This window comes from Vipera ursinii (genome assembly GCF_947247035.1).
Source record: "Vipera ursinii genome assembly, chromosome: 6".
Taxonomy (NCBI): domain Eukaryota; kingdom Metazoa; phylum Chordata; class Lepidosauria; order Squamata; family Viperidae; genus Vipera; species Vipera ursinii.
In genome coordinates this window covers 76,719,147-76,734,317 of record NC_139515.1, presented here as the reverse complement: position 1 = coordinate 76,734,317, position 15,171 = coordinate 76,719,147, and the positions used below count along the sequence as shown (strand labels likewise).

The window sequence follows — 15,171 nt, the reverse complement described above, 5'->3', positions numbered from 1 at the left end:
AGTCAGACCTTTAAGTGAGTTTTGCCCTATTATGAACCTTTCTTGCCAGAGTTATTAAGTGAATCACTGCAGTTGTTAAATTAGTAACACAGTTGTTAAGTGAATCTGGCTTCCCCATTGACTTTGTCAGAAGGTCACAAAAGGTGATCACATGAGTCCAGGACACTGCAACTGTCATAAATATATGTCAGTTGCCAAGGGTCTGAGGTTTGATCATGTGACCATGGAAATGCTGCAACAGTCATTAAGTGCGAAAAATGGTCATAAGTCACTTCAGTGCCGCTGTAACTTTGAACAATCACTAAATGAACTGTAAGTTGAGTACTGTTTGTATCTCCTCCATAATTTACTGTAGAAATGATCAAAGTTTATTTCAGGGGATGAAATAAGCGGCAGCCAAAATCTAGCAAAGTTTATTTCACGGGATGAAATAAGCCGCAGCCAAAATCTAGTTGAGCAATCTTTTAGCGACGCCTGTATCCGAACACATACTGGCAGCAATCATTCAATATTAACCTAGGCCAATATGTGCGTCCCTCCCCCCATCAAAAAAAGTAACCTGTGGTTACAGCACGGGTATCAAACTCGCTGCGTGACGTGACCTATTGTGGCTTTTTTCGTATTGCCGGAGCTGGGGTGGGCACGGCCTCCATATGATGCAACTGGCTCGCGGGCCGCCAGATTGACACCCTGGGTTACAGCTAAATTTTGGGGCAGAAGCCAAAGTGAAAAACAGTTAAACCTCACTGGAACATACTGAGGCAGTGAAATTTTTTTCTGAAAAATGCACAATAAATAGTACTATGGGAAAGTGCAAGCATATTTAAACCAGACTTTAGGTGTATTAAACCGAGTGTCCTATAATATGTGAATACAAAGTTTAAAAGTATAATCTGTCATACCTGCATACTGACTATAGAGATGGGAGTAGCTAAAATACTCCAACTCTGTATCATCAAATTTGATTTTTTTTTTTTACAGCAGGGTTAATGGGAAGGAAGAGAGGAAATTATAGCTCATCTCCAAAAAATGTAAAAAGAGGCTGCTGCCATTTCACTGTTCAAGTAAAATCCTGTGGTACTGTTACTGATGACAATGTCATCACCTGAGCTTTCCAACACACACAAAATAACAATTTGACATAAGTGATCAATTTTATTTTTTTTCTGAGCCCAATTATAGCTGATGGAATAAAAAGGAATTGTCTACACATAGAAAGAAGTTACCTGAAAAGTTACATGAGCAAAATAAGACATAAGTTTCAAATCATTTCTCCTCCAGTGGCCAGAAAACTGGAAAATGGAAGCAAATGCTACTTCATGCCGATGGAGATTCTCAATCATCCAGGTAATGGTTGCCTCAAAGGGGCTTTTCCAAAAGGCAACTGCGCTTCCTTGGTTTCCTTCCTTGAAAATGTTTCACTTCTCACCCAAGAACTGAAGACGCTTCTTGAAAGAGAAGCAAAACATTTTCAAGGAAAAAAAAAGAGAAAGTTCAGTTGTCTTTTGGAAATGACAAACGCTATCTCAGTTAACTTCTGACTCATTTCCTTGAGATTTTGAATTCATTACAATGCTAAAAGTAAAGTAGGACTAAGTGTTCCAATCTTGCAGTTGGATTAAGAAATCAGATCTTAATCTGTAAGTAATCAGATTTTAATCTATTAAATACCAGAATTTCATACTGCTTCAAGTTCAGGTACAAAAAGTGTTTCGGAAGATGCAGAAGTGCATCATAGTACCTGTTTTCAACTTTCTAAAGCAACTATCTGAGAAACAGAAAATATGGAGGGCAACCATCCTATCCTGGGGGAAAACCATAATTGCCTTAAAGAGTTGCAGATAAGTCTATTTATACGTCATGCATTTTGAAACACATTTTTGAATTAAATCTGTAGTAGTCCTCAACTTACGATCACAACTGAGCCCAAAATTGATGTTGGTAAGCAAGACGTTTGAGTTTTATGACCTTTCTTGCCATAGTTGTTAAGTGAACCACTGCAGTTAAATTAGTAAATTGTTGCTAAGTGAATCTTGCTTCCCCATTGACTTTGCTTATCAGAAGGTCACAAAAGGACACAGCAAGCATCATAAATACCTGCCAAGTGCCCAAATCTTGATCGCATGATCCTGGGGATTCTGCAAGGGTCATAAGTGTGGAAAAAATGGTCATAAATCACTTTTTTCAGTAGAATCATAACTTTGAACAGTCACTAAACAAATGCTTGTCCAGATCTAGCACTATCTATATAGTGTTCAACTCTTGGCCTTGTACATTTTTGCTTACTGCATGGAAATATTTTCTTCCTTTGCATTCATGAAAATGGTGATAGGTACGTAACATGAAAGGAGTGTATCTTTGATAACTAAACTGACACGATAAAGCTGGATGAATGAGAGGTTAGGGAAAAGAGAGGGACAGAAATACACCACCACCAGATTACAAAAATGCCCAATGTACAATGGTGAAAAAACAACATTACCTTTCTCCAAAATGCATTATGCTTTCATCCTTACATGGAAGGCTTTCATTTCATAACTTTAGGGGCTTAATCATAGAATTTGGGAGCAATGCAGTACCTGAGGAAGTTGAGACAAAAGGGGAAGTAACCTCATGCTACATGATTAGAGAACCTCTCATTCAAGAGGTGGAGGTGAACAAAGAAGCTGCAATAGCAGCTACATAAAGGAATTCTCCAGGGTTAACAATTCACTTTTCCTGATCCAATTTCCAATGTATAAGCAACCCCACCCCGCAATATTTTCAGATATATTGAGATATTTAAATGTGCAAGGGAGTTCCAATATTACCCCTACAATTAAACAGGAAGGTCCAGTTCCAGGCCACTAAAAAACACGATTGTCCTAGAATTAGAAGTAAACTCATGCCCAGCCTGCCTGTCACGTTACATGGATTTCTCGTTAACAGGAGGCCTAGCAAACCTTAGTCAACGCAACCAAGTGTGGATCCAGGCAGTGGTCTCTCTCAAGAGAATAATGGACTACTTTTTCCTCAGTGTCAGCACTACACCTACCGCGACAGCCAGGATAGCTACGGCAGCTGCCCCACCGTACAGCAGAAGCGATTTGCCCTCTGGCAAAAGAATGGGTTTCTCCTCTCCATCAGGAGATTTTTCTTCAGAATAGCTCTCTCTCGGTAGTTTGGCTTCTTCTTCTGGTAGTTGTATTTTCTCAGGCTTGGGGGAAGCCCTTTCACTCTCAGGAGTTAATTGTTGGGCAGACGTACTCAACATCAGAGGTTCGGGTTCAGGATATTCCACTGCTCTCCCCTCTTTGTCGCCCTCGGTGGGCAAAGGTACCGAAGGGCTTAGCCTTTTAATCAACAAGCTTCCAGCCTCTGACTCTGTTTTCAGCACTGCAGCTGGGACTTCTGGCAAGCTCAATTTCTTAGCACTTGTCTGCAGGCCCACTTCTGACACTGCTGTCTCCTCAACACTCTCCTGTATCTCTTCCTTTTCAACATGTACAATATCTGAATTCGAAGAGTTGTTTTCGCTCCTTTCTTCTCCACCTCCATTGCTGTCCAAGCTTTTTACCTCTTCAGGATCCATAGCTACTTGCTGCCACGACTCGGGCCCCAACGAAACTGGCAAGCTGTCTGTATGCCAGCTCTGGCTGGCCGACAAAGAAACAGGTAAGCTCTCCGACTGCCAAGATGTTGTTACTGTGGGTGACTCAGGTGGGCTCACCTGGCCTGAGTTGTCACTAGTTAGGATGTAGATGTCATTGCTGTCTTCAGCAATGATTCCATGGAACTCCTCCTCTTCAGAATCCAAACTGAAAACAGTTCCCTGGGTGGAGGAGAAAGTAGCAGTCATCAATACCATCAGAGTTCAGAACATATACTTTTAAGCAATATATATATATATATATATATATATATATATATATATATATATATATATATATATATATATATATATATACATTTAACCACTAGAGGAATCTGAAATATTGGTAGTCCTCGCTTGGCAGTCCCAGAAGTCCTGATTGTGGTCAATAGGTGAGAACTGACCCATATTTAGATAAAGACCTCAAGCCTTGTGCAGATGTTTCAAGTTTCCCCACTCCCCACTCCCTTCCCTTTTGGCCACCACCACTTCCCTCTGACCTTCACTGTCTTCTTCCTCCCACTGCTGGCCCAGGATCCAGGCACTGGACAAAGTTGCAGCCAAGGGAGGTAGGTAGCAAGCACAATGGAGCCTTGTCTGCCAAAGAGAGCTCACTGAGCCCAGCCAAGGAGGAAGTAACAGAATGGAGCTAGTGGAGAAGGCAGGGTGGCAGTGCAGGCAGAGGTTCCCTGGGCAAAAGTGGCAGCAAGCCATGGCTTCACCACTGCCCTGCCTTCTCTGCTAGCTCCGCCCTTGCACAACACTCGCATCCCAGGCCAGCAGCGGGAAGAAGATGCCAATGGCCAGCTAGGAGTGGCAGGGGTGGGTGACTGTAAATACAGGGGTGTCAAATTGCCGGCCCACAGGCTGGATGCATCATGTGGAAGCCGCGTCAGCCCCATTGATGGCAATGGCAAAACAGTCCCGATACGTTGCATGACGTCACTTGATGTCACGAGTTTGACATGTCTGCTGTAGTGGAATACAGAGTGGGGATGGGGGGGAGATAGAAGGTGGGGAGAGTTGAAGTGCTGCACTTATAAACGAGGGCTTTTTTTTAAAATCATGTGATCAACAGGAGCACTGCAACCACTTCAAGCACTGGCCACAAGTATTATTCATTCAGCGCCATCAGAACTCTGAATAGTCACTGGGCAGATGGTCATTAAGCAAAGACTAACTGTACACAGAAGCACTTATTGATATTAAAACCAAGTTCTGAGTTTTAATAAACAAATTAGAACAAAACAGTAATGTTACTACTGAGTAAACATCTAGGCAACTTATAATCATAAAGTGATAAAACATGGAACACCTTTTTACAATGTGGTACATTTATGCAAATGCCATGATATGGAGTTTAAACTAAAAAATAACTTATTTATTCTATTTGGGTCAGCACCAGATTTCCGAATCCAACCATGGTTTCAATCTATTTACCGATTGACACATTTGAAAAGTTTCATTGGGTAACAGAGGATTAAAGGAATGCAATAATAATACTCAAATGCTTTAGCTGAAAAGACAAAAGCGGGTTAAGTATTTGAATCTCAGCACACAGCTTCAAAGAGCTAGGAACAAAGCTGGATTGGTTATAACTACTTTGGTAGAATTTAAAGCAAATTTGTCTTTTTCCTAAACTTACAATGCTGCCCCCTCCACTGTTCATGTGCAATCCTGGAAAAAAAATCTCGATTATTTTTTGATATTGCCAATATATCCTATGTGAATGCCTGTTCATTGTTTAAATTATTTTATCCTCCACAAATTCACATTTTTGCCCATCACTACATTCTAATACCTTCCAAAATTAACAATAATCTCATGATAAAACAACAAAAAACAATGTTTCCTATTTATTTTTCCCCCAATTCTAGTAACCTATCATAAAATTTCATCATAAGTTTTAAAAAGTTTAGTTTACTTTATTTGAATTAAGAGAACTTAAATAATTATTGTGCCAGCGTAGAAAAATAAGCTAAATACACAGACTATGCAGTCTTTTTTGCCATTAGGACAGACACATTCATCCATTATTCAGGGAAAAGCTCTTAGAACTTCCACTGACGGCCACTTTTCACATCCATCCATCTGTGCTAATAGAACGTAGCACATTCAGACAGTTGCACTGGGGCTGGCCGGCAGCCATCCAGAAAGCATTTATTCATAAATCCCCTATCACTCCTTTTCAGCGATCAAATTGTCCTATGGGCTGAATGGCCTAAAAGAGAAAAAGTACATGTTATTCACTCATGAACGGTTCCTTTTCCTCTGTGCTCTACACGTTTCTAGGCTGGCTTGCTCTACTCCCCCTTGCTTCGGCACAGAAAAACATAAAACAAATGAAGTGCGCAGTAGCATTTATAATTGTGATAGCACCCTGTGGGAAAAAGTTCCCATCTTTCTCTCTACTTTAGGATATAACAAGGTTAGATTTTTCCATCAGGAAAACTTGAGATTAGGAAAAAAAAAAAACCAAGAGGGATATGGATAATACATTAGAAAACCTTTTCCTAGAGAGGATATTCTACCATTCTCCTTTACTGAATCAGATATGCAAGGACTTCAGATTTATCCTTCTTAAGAAACAAATGTTCCATAAAGTAGAATTAAATGCTTAATTTTTGAACATAAGTAAATCTAGCTAATTTTTAACTCCATATATCTACTGAAATAGAGTACCACTACAAGACAGATACATTTTTCAGTAATACTACTTATGGTTTGGAAACAACACAATTCAATATTCTAGACCAGGGGTAGGCAACCTCGGCTCTTTTATGACTCATGGACGTCAACTCTCAGAATTCCTGAGTCAGCTATGCTGACTCAGGAATTCTGGGAGTTGACGTCCATGAATCATAAAAGAGCCGAGGTTGCCTATCCCTGTTGTAGACCTAGGAGAAAAATATAGGTAATTAATTTAACTGTTACACATTTCAGGAGTCAAGTTCTCGGGAAAATAGCTAGACTATACTATACTACAATTAGAAAGACAGGGAACAAAAATATATATCTTTTTAACTTTAAAACGTAATGCTGCTATACTTCCCCTTCCCATCCCCACATCCTACTTAGGGAAAAAATATATTATATTTGGTATAACACTCGACAATTTATATATATTTACTCAGAATCCAATGTCTACATTCCATCTGTTGATGGGCTCCCAACAGACTACTATACATTTATTGCAAAATCCTCTCTCAATGTCAAAAAAGTAGAATTAAATGCTTAATTTTTGAACATAAGTAAATCTAGCTAATTTTTAACTCCATATATCTACTGAAATAGAGTACCACTACAAGACAGATACATTTTTCAGTAATACTACTTATGGTTTGGAAACAACACAATTCAATATTCTAGACCAGGGGTAGGCAACCTCGGCTCTTTTATGACTCATGGACGTCAACTCCCAGAATTCCTGAGTCAGCTATGCTGACTCAGGAATTCTGGGAGTTGACGTCCATGAATCATAAAAGAGCCGAGGTTGCCTATCCCTGTTGTAGACCTAGTAGAAAAATATAGGTAATTAATTTAACTGTTACACATTTCAGGAGTCAAGTTCTCGGGAAAATAGCTAGACTATACTATACTACAATTAGAAAGACAGGGAACAAAAATATATATCTTTTTAACTTTAAAACGCAATGCTGCTATACTTCCCCTTCCCATCCCCACATCCTACTTAGGGAAAAAATATATTATATTTGGTATAACACTCGACAATTTATATATATTTACTCAGAATCCAATGTCTACATTCCATCTGTTGATGGGCTCCCAACAGACTACTATACATTTATTGCAAAATCCTCTCTCAATGTCAAAAAAGGACTGTAAAGAGGCACGGTGATAAAACGAACTTAACTGCAACTCTTACATGCACCCATTCCATTTGTGGATTTCATGGCAAGAAATTGAGGAAAATAAGGATGGGACCACAATCACCTATTCTTTATAGGTACAACATCCCACAAACTGAGGTTCTATACAAGTTTGCTAAGGAATCTAGAGCCTTTTCTACACCAGTATGCCTAAAGTTCAGAACATTAAAATATGTGTAGAAGTGTGCATGAAGCTGAATAATTTAATGGAAATTATATTATTGAACTCACAGAAGAAAGTGATGCTTGGTGGAGCAGTGGGCTAATGCCTCCTTAAGTAACACCAGCTGCCTGCAATTAGTGCAGGTTCGCATCCCACCAGGCTGAAGGTTGACTCAGCCTTCCATCCTTCTGAGGTAGGTAAAATGAGGACCCAGATTGTTGGGGGCAATAAGCTGACTTTGTAATAATGCCACTTGGGGTGTGTGTGAAAGATACATTAAACTGATTAAAACCCACTATTTTCCATTCTAAATCATTGTGGTAAAAGAACAAGCTAAATAAATAAGTTATCCCCTGAAAAACAGAAGTATCTGTTGGAAATATTTAGTATAAAATATTTCACATGCCAAATAGTCAGGTTTCATACCAATTGTTTCATAACATGCGAATTTTCTTGAAATAAATATCTCATTTCCATAACTAAATTAAATCTGAATGCATATTATTTTATTCTACTTGTAAAATCACATTCCATCATATCTTCAAAATATGTTGCTATTTCGGTTTAGCATTAGCTCTAATAGTTTTTGCTTTCATTCAGAGTCAAAATCTTGAAATATTAAGTCTCAAAAAACCCATAGTATTATTAGACCCTGGAAAGCAACAAAGATAGAAATAGGAATCAAACAATCATGGTGCAAGTGGAAAATAAATTTTCTCCATGTAATTTAATCATCAGAATTTTAAACAAGGCCAATTTTAGAACCAAAACCAACTAAAATAACACATCATATTTAAGAATCAACCATACAAGCATGTACCCAGTAAAGAAATATTTCAGATCATTCTATGAACTGAACTTTCATCCAAAAACAAATAATACTGAATTATGCAGTGCCAATTCAAGTTTGTCTTTTAAATTCAAATAAGTTAAAAGTTCCAAAGATTTTAATGATGTAAAGATATGAAAAGCAGAACAATCCACAAGTAGATACCTGACAGTAGGAAAATAATGTTCAAGTAACAATATTTAGTCATTTTCACTCCTGTGATAATCTCGTATGTCCGTTTTCAAGTCTATGCAGCACTGAAAATGAGGGAAAGTATGGTATTTAAAGCATGTACCACTTCAGTAGAAAAATCTTACCCAAGCTGACTGTTCCTACTCTGCAGTTTTCCAGGAGAAGCTTCTGATGAAACAGATGCAGCCAACAGAGGAGAGAGAGAGAGTGAATGGAATAAGGGAAAGGGAGCGAGTGTACATGCATCAGCTTGTGCCTTAATACTGCTTTGGGGCATCTGTGAAGCTAAGCTGCTGCCAAATTAGAGTGGGCATTTTTAATTTAACCCAGGGGAAAATACTAAACCTTTCCCTTTCTAAGCACTGCTTGCAAAATAACCTTGGTCTATCAAAACACTAAAGGGCTGGTCTCTATCTTATTGAAAGCATATATTTCACTTCTGAAAATACTTGCATACTACCTTAAGAAAAACAAACAAGATGCATGAGTCAACAGAATATCACTCCCCTTCTCTGCTTTTTGAAATCTACACAATGTATGATAGCAGAGCGGATTAATGGACACATTAATTTAGGTTAATACTTACTGCTTACATAGACATGACTGAATTGCATCTCCATCTCCATTGCCCTTCAATATGCAAAAATAGTTTTAAAGCCTTAATGCTGGTTTATCCTTTTTGCTGATGTTTTCTCACTATGCAACTGTTATCTCAGTTCAAAGAATAAAATTACAATTACAAAAAGAACAAAATGAGTATATTGTCCATTTTCTGTGAGCTGGGTTCAAGTTTGGTTAACCTAGTATATTCCTCCCCGTCAATTAAAATGAATTAAGCATGCGGAAAGTACTTCTAGAAATAGCCTTCTTTACTTTTTATATCACCATACTTCCAATAGACTCTTGGGGTATACACCCTAATACCATTCATTTTTCCTCTTAGGTTTCATAATTGCTTCTTTTTTAAAAAAAAATTGTTTTAACTGTTCTAACTTGTAAATATTAGAACAGCATCAAACGCCCTTCGCCCAGTGCGCTCCCACAGGGAGGGTCTGCTCAGGGTCCCGCCGGTAAGAGATTGCCGGCGGGTGACACCCAGGGATAGGGCCTTCTCGGTGGGAGCGCCTGCCCTCTGGAACCAGCTGCCGGTGGAGCTGAGAACTGCCCCCGACCTCCGATCATTCCGCCGGGGCCTGAAGACCTGGCTCTTTGAGCTCTCGGGCCCAGACTGAGGAGAAATTTTAATTTGGGGTTCTTTTTAATTGAGTACAGGGTCAATTTAATATTTTTTAATTTGATTCTTAATTTTTGTATTTTGGATTTTAATTCCCTGTAAACCGCCCTGAGTCCTCAGGGAATAGGGCGGTATATAAATATAACTAAATAAAATAAATAAATAAATAAATAAATAAATAAATAAATAAATAAATAAATAAATAAATAAATAAATAAATATGAAGTGCTTTTAATTCTGTGTGTGACTAGCCATACGCTAAATAAATAACCATTCATTTTGGTATCTTAAAATACCAAAAAGATACTATCATAGGCATCTCCCAATAAGATATAATTATTAAAAGGTATTCTAGGGACCACCACTGGAAAGAATTAGCTTCTGCCCTGCTTCCATCTTTTGTTGAGAAAAAAACCTTCACCTTCCATATATGTAACATTTAAACTGAACAATTATGTTGCAATTCAAGATTGTCCTTCAAGTACTTGGGCCAAGCCATCTAGGCCAGGGGTCTTCAAACTTGGCCCTTTTATGACTTGTGGACTTCAACTCCCAGAATTCCTCAGCCAGCTTGGCTGGCTGAGGAATTCTGGGAGTTGAAGTCCACAAGTCATAAAAGGGCCAAGTTTGAAGACCCCTGATCTAGGCCATCATAGGTCAAAAATGGCCCTTTGAACTACACCTGAAAGGTTCCTGTAACCAATGCAGGACCTGTAACTCTGGTGTTATAATTGAGAAGCAGTTCTCACCCACCAACAAGGGAACTACTGCATTTTGCACCAACTGCAGCTTCCTAGTAGAGAAACTGAAATAATTTATACAAAGTCATGAATCACTGTTATCAGGAAAGGCTGCAACTGGCACATTAGACTAGCTGAACAAAAGTCCCTCTGGCCACGGCCTCCAACTATATATCTAATAATAGCTGAGGGTTTAGATTGACAATCTCCCATGTTATGAGTCTGCTTCTTCAGAAAATGCTACCTCATCACAGTTACCAATGGAGCAGACAAAGAATTAGATCAGGGGTGTCAAACTGCCAGCCCGCGGGCCGGACGTGTCATTTGAAAGCCGCACCCACCCCATTGCCGGCAATGGCAAAACTGCCCCGATACATTGCGTGACGTCACGTGACATCGCGAGTTTGACATGACTGAATTAGATGGTTAATGTCAGGATCAAAGAACCAAGAACAACACATGGAATTACTTCTGAGTAGCTTCTTTAGTGTTGTTTGCCTACAGACAGAAAGTTACCAGACTAAAGCAATTATTTGCATAAGTACAGATAGGCTCTGGGATTTAATAATAATATAAAGTTGGAAGGGACCTTGGAGGTCATCTAGTCCAACCCCCTGCTCAGGCAGGAAACCCTATACCATTTCAGGCAAATGGCTGTCCAGTCTCTTCTTAAAAACCTCCAGTGTTGGAGCATTCACCACCTCTGGAGGCAGGTTGTTCCACTGGTTAATTGTTCTAACTGTCAGGAAGTTTCTCCTTAGTTCTAGGTTGCTTCTCTCCTTGACTAGTTTCCATCCGTTGCTTCTTGTCCTGCCTTCAGGTGCTTTGGAGAATAGCTTGACTCCCTCTTCTTTGTGGTAGCCCCTGAGATATTGGAACACTGCTATCATGTCACCCCTCACCCTTCTCTTCATTAAACTACACATACCCAATTCCAGCAACCGTTCCCTATATGTTTTAGCCTCCAGCCCCCTAATCATCTTGGTTGCTCTTCTCTGTACCCTTTCTAGATTCTACCCTTTCTAGGATTTGCTAGGGATGCTCCATCCATGCCCTCTTCCTGCCTACCAGACATTCCACGCTCCAATATCTCTTTGCCAGTGGTGGGATTCAGCCAGTTCGCACCACTTCAGCAGAACCGGTAGCTAATTTTTTGTTCCCTAGGCCCAGAATGGACTTCTGGAAGCGGCATCCACACAGAGAACCGGTTGTTCACATATCTGAATCCCACCACTGCTCTTTGCTCTCTGAGAAAGAGGCCCTCTGTTCTGCAACTCCAGAGACAACATTCCACCACAGTTTGTTTTTTGAACAAACAGCAATTTAGCCTTGCTTGGATTCAGCTTCCCTTAAGTTTCTTCTCATTCAGACCCCGACAGCCCCCATGCAAGGGACCAAACGTTCCAGTGCATCAGTGGCCTGGCCCAAAGTGAAGATCTAAGGCTAAGCAAATGTCAACAGACAAGAGAGAAAAAGCAAAGCCTCACAACAATCCACAGTTGGCACAATCTCCAAACCAACCTTTCTTCCCTCACGTTGCTTGCTAAAACCTCCATTTAGGGAGGAATAGAACTGCTACATCAGTGCCACCACTAAGCCTCACAGATAATCCAGAAAGTCCAAAAGGTTTAATAATGATAGTCAGTTCAGGAGGATTCACTCCACCTCAGTCCTTGAATTGAAGCAAAATTTGCTCCCATTTTCTACTCCAACATTACTTTCAGTGTTTATAAGCGGCACTATTAGTTTAAAGTTCCAATGTACAAATGAGTTTTAGCAAAAGCATTTATATGCAAAAGGCTGATAATTTCAAAAATTTTGTGAAGCAGTTTATTTCTTTCAGGCATCCAACATTTTCTTCTTACATAACATGAAACCATATAACTTTAAAAACACAAGCTTGTTAAAGTAAATCAAAACCATCTACCAGCCCCAAATTGAATATACCGGTAATGTAAAACAGTATTAAAGCATATGTTCTTTCAGTTCAACTTTCCTTTTTAGAGCAATTAATCATGTCAAATATATCCAGCATCAGAAAACATATTGCCCCTTGCGTACTTTCACTTTTCCAGCATAGTTTCACAAAAAGCATTGCCCTCCTAGTTCTTTAAGCCTCTATCAATCAAATTTAATGCCTGGGTAGAAATAATGGATGAATGCATAATTTATGGTGATAAGATTGGAAAAAATATCCATATATTTCTGCTGCAATGCGTAAATTTCATATTTGAATTATTCAATTTGTATTACTGTACAGTTAATATGTTTTTTCTATTTAAAATGTTTTTAATCTAGGAATGGCACTACTACTGATTCCAAAGTTTTGCTGTGTGTTATGCTGCATCATTCAACAAGCAGAGACCAAGACATAGGGTTATTAATTTCTTAATAAAAAGCTAAAGACTTGGTATAAACAACATACAGTAAGACATGGGCGAGTCAATGAACTTGAAGACCTGAAGATCAAGAACTCTTTGTGCAAACTACCTCAACCAATGTTACGATGAACAAGTTGTATGGATATGGATGACCCTATCAAAGGACTCCCCTTCATGGATTACTGCCTTGTCGTGGCGAAGGGGCTTGCGTAATTCAATGAAGCTATGAGCTATGCCGTGCAGGGCCACCCAAGATGGACAGGTCATAGCAGAGAGTTCTGACAAAACGTGATCCACTGGAGAAGGAAATGGCAAACCACTCCAGTATCTTTGCCATGAAAACCCTATGGACAGTACCAAAAGGCAAAACGATATGACGCTGGAAGATGAGCCCCTCAGGTCAGAAGGCGTCCAATATGCTACTGGGGAAGAGCAGAGGGCTAGTACTAGTAGCGCCAGAAAGAATGAAGCAACTGGGCCAAAGCCGAAAGGACGCTCAGCTGTGGATATGTCTGGTGGTGAAAGGAAAGTCCGATGCTGTAAAGATTTTTTCTCCATAGGAACCTGGAATGTAAGATCCATGAATCAAGGCAAGCTGGACGTGGTCAAACAAGAGATGACAAGACTGAACATCGACATCTTAGGTATCAGCGAACTAAAATGGACAGGAATGGGTGAATTTAATTCAGATGACCATCAGGTATACTACTGCGGGCAAGAATCCCTCAGAAGAAATGGAGTAGCCTTCATAGTCAATAAAAGAGTAGGAAAAGCAATACTAGGATACAATCCTCAAAATGACAGAATGATCTCAGTTCGAATCCAAGGCAAACCATTCAATATCACAGTAGTCCAAGTCTATGCCCCAACCACCGGTGCTGAAGAGGGTGAAATTGACCGGTTCTATGAAGCCCTACAGCACCTTATAGAACTAACACCAAAAAATGATGTCCTTATCATCATGGGGGATTGGAATGCTAAAGTAGGAAGCCAAAATATAACCGGAATAACAGGCAAGTTTGGCCTTGGAGTACAAAATGAAGCAGGGCACAGGCTGATAGAATTTTGTCAAGAGAATACGATGGTCATAGCAAACACTCTTTTCCAACAACCCAAGAGACGGCTCTACACATGGACATCACCAGACGGTCAACACAGAAATCAGATTGACTATATGCTCTGCAGCCAAAGATGGAGAAGCTCTATACAGTCAGTAAAAACAAGACCAGGAGCTGACTGTGGCTCAGACCATGAGCTTCTTGTTGCAAAGTTTAGGCTTAAACTGAAGAAAGTAGGGAAAAGCACCAGGCCAGTCAGGTATGAATTAAATCATATCCCCGTTGAATATACAGTAGAGGTGACAAATAGATTTAAGGAATTAGATCTGATAGACAGGGTGCCTGAAGAACTATGGACAGAGGTTCGCAACATTGTACAAGAGGTAGCAACCAAAACCATCCCAAAGAAAAAGAAATGCAAGAAAGCAAAATGGCTGTCTGAGGAAGCTTTGCAAATAGCTGAGGAAAGGAGGGAAGCAAAAGGCAAGGGAGAAAAAGAAAGATACGCCCAATTGAATGCAGAATTCCAGAGAATAGCTAGAAGAGATAAGAATGCCTTCTTAAATGAACAGTGCAAAGAAATAGAAGAAAACAATAGAATAGGGAGGACCAGAGATCTTTTCAAGAAAATTGGAGAGATGAAGGGAACATTTAATGCAAAAATGGGCATGATAAAGGACCAAAATGGCAGGGACCTAACAGAGGCAGAAGAGATTAAGAAGAGGTGGCAAAATTACACAGAAGAACTATACAAGAATGAGCTTAACGTCCCTGATAATCACAATGAGGTGGTCACTGACCTCGAGCCAGACATCCTAGAATGTGAAGTGAAGTGGGCCTTAGAAAAGCTGAGCAACAACAAAGCTAGTGGAGGTGACAGTATTCCAGCTGAGCTATTTAAAATCTTAAAAGACGATGCAGTAAAAGTGCTACACTCAATTTGCCAGCAAATTTGGAAAACTCAACAGTGGCCACAGGATTGGAAAAGATCAGTTTACATTCCAATTCCAAAGAAAGGCAGTGCCAAAGAATGTTCAAACTATCGCACCATTG

The 15,171-nt window shown here is 39.7% G+C and overlaps 1 protein-coding gene across 3 annotated transcripts in view; it reads right to left on the bottom strand.

Moving 5' to 3' along the window:
• Positions 1–1,142: 1,142 nt before the first annotated feature.
• Positions 1,143–15,171, bottom strand: part of BCL2L13 (BCL2 like 13) — a 36,406-nt gene continuing 22,377 nt past the window's right edge. For 2 of the 3 annotated variants that reach the window (XM_083365634.1, XM_083365635.1), the window contains exon 7: positions 1,143–3,811. In XM_083365634.1, the coding sequence (XP_083221760.1) occupies positions 3,002–3,811 (810 nt within the window). In that variant the 3' untranslated portion in view covers positions 1,143–3,001. The remainder of the gene's footprint in view (positions 3,812–15,171) is intronic. The other variant, XM_083365636.1, reaches the window with a different exon arrangement.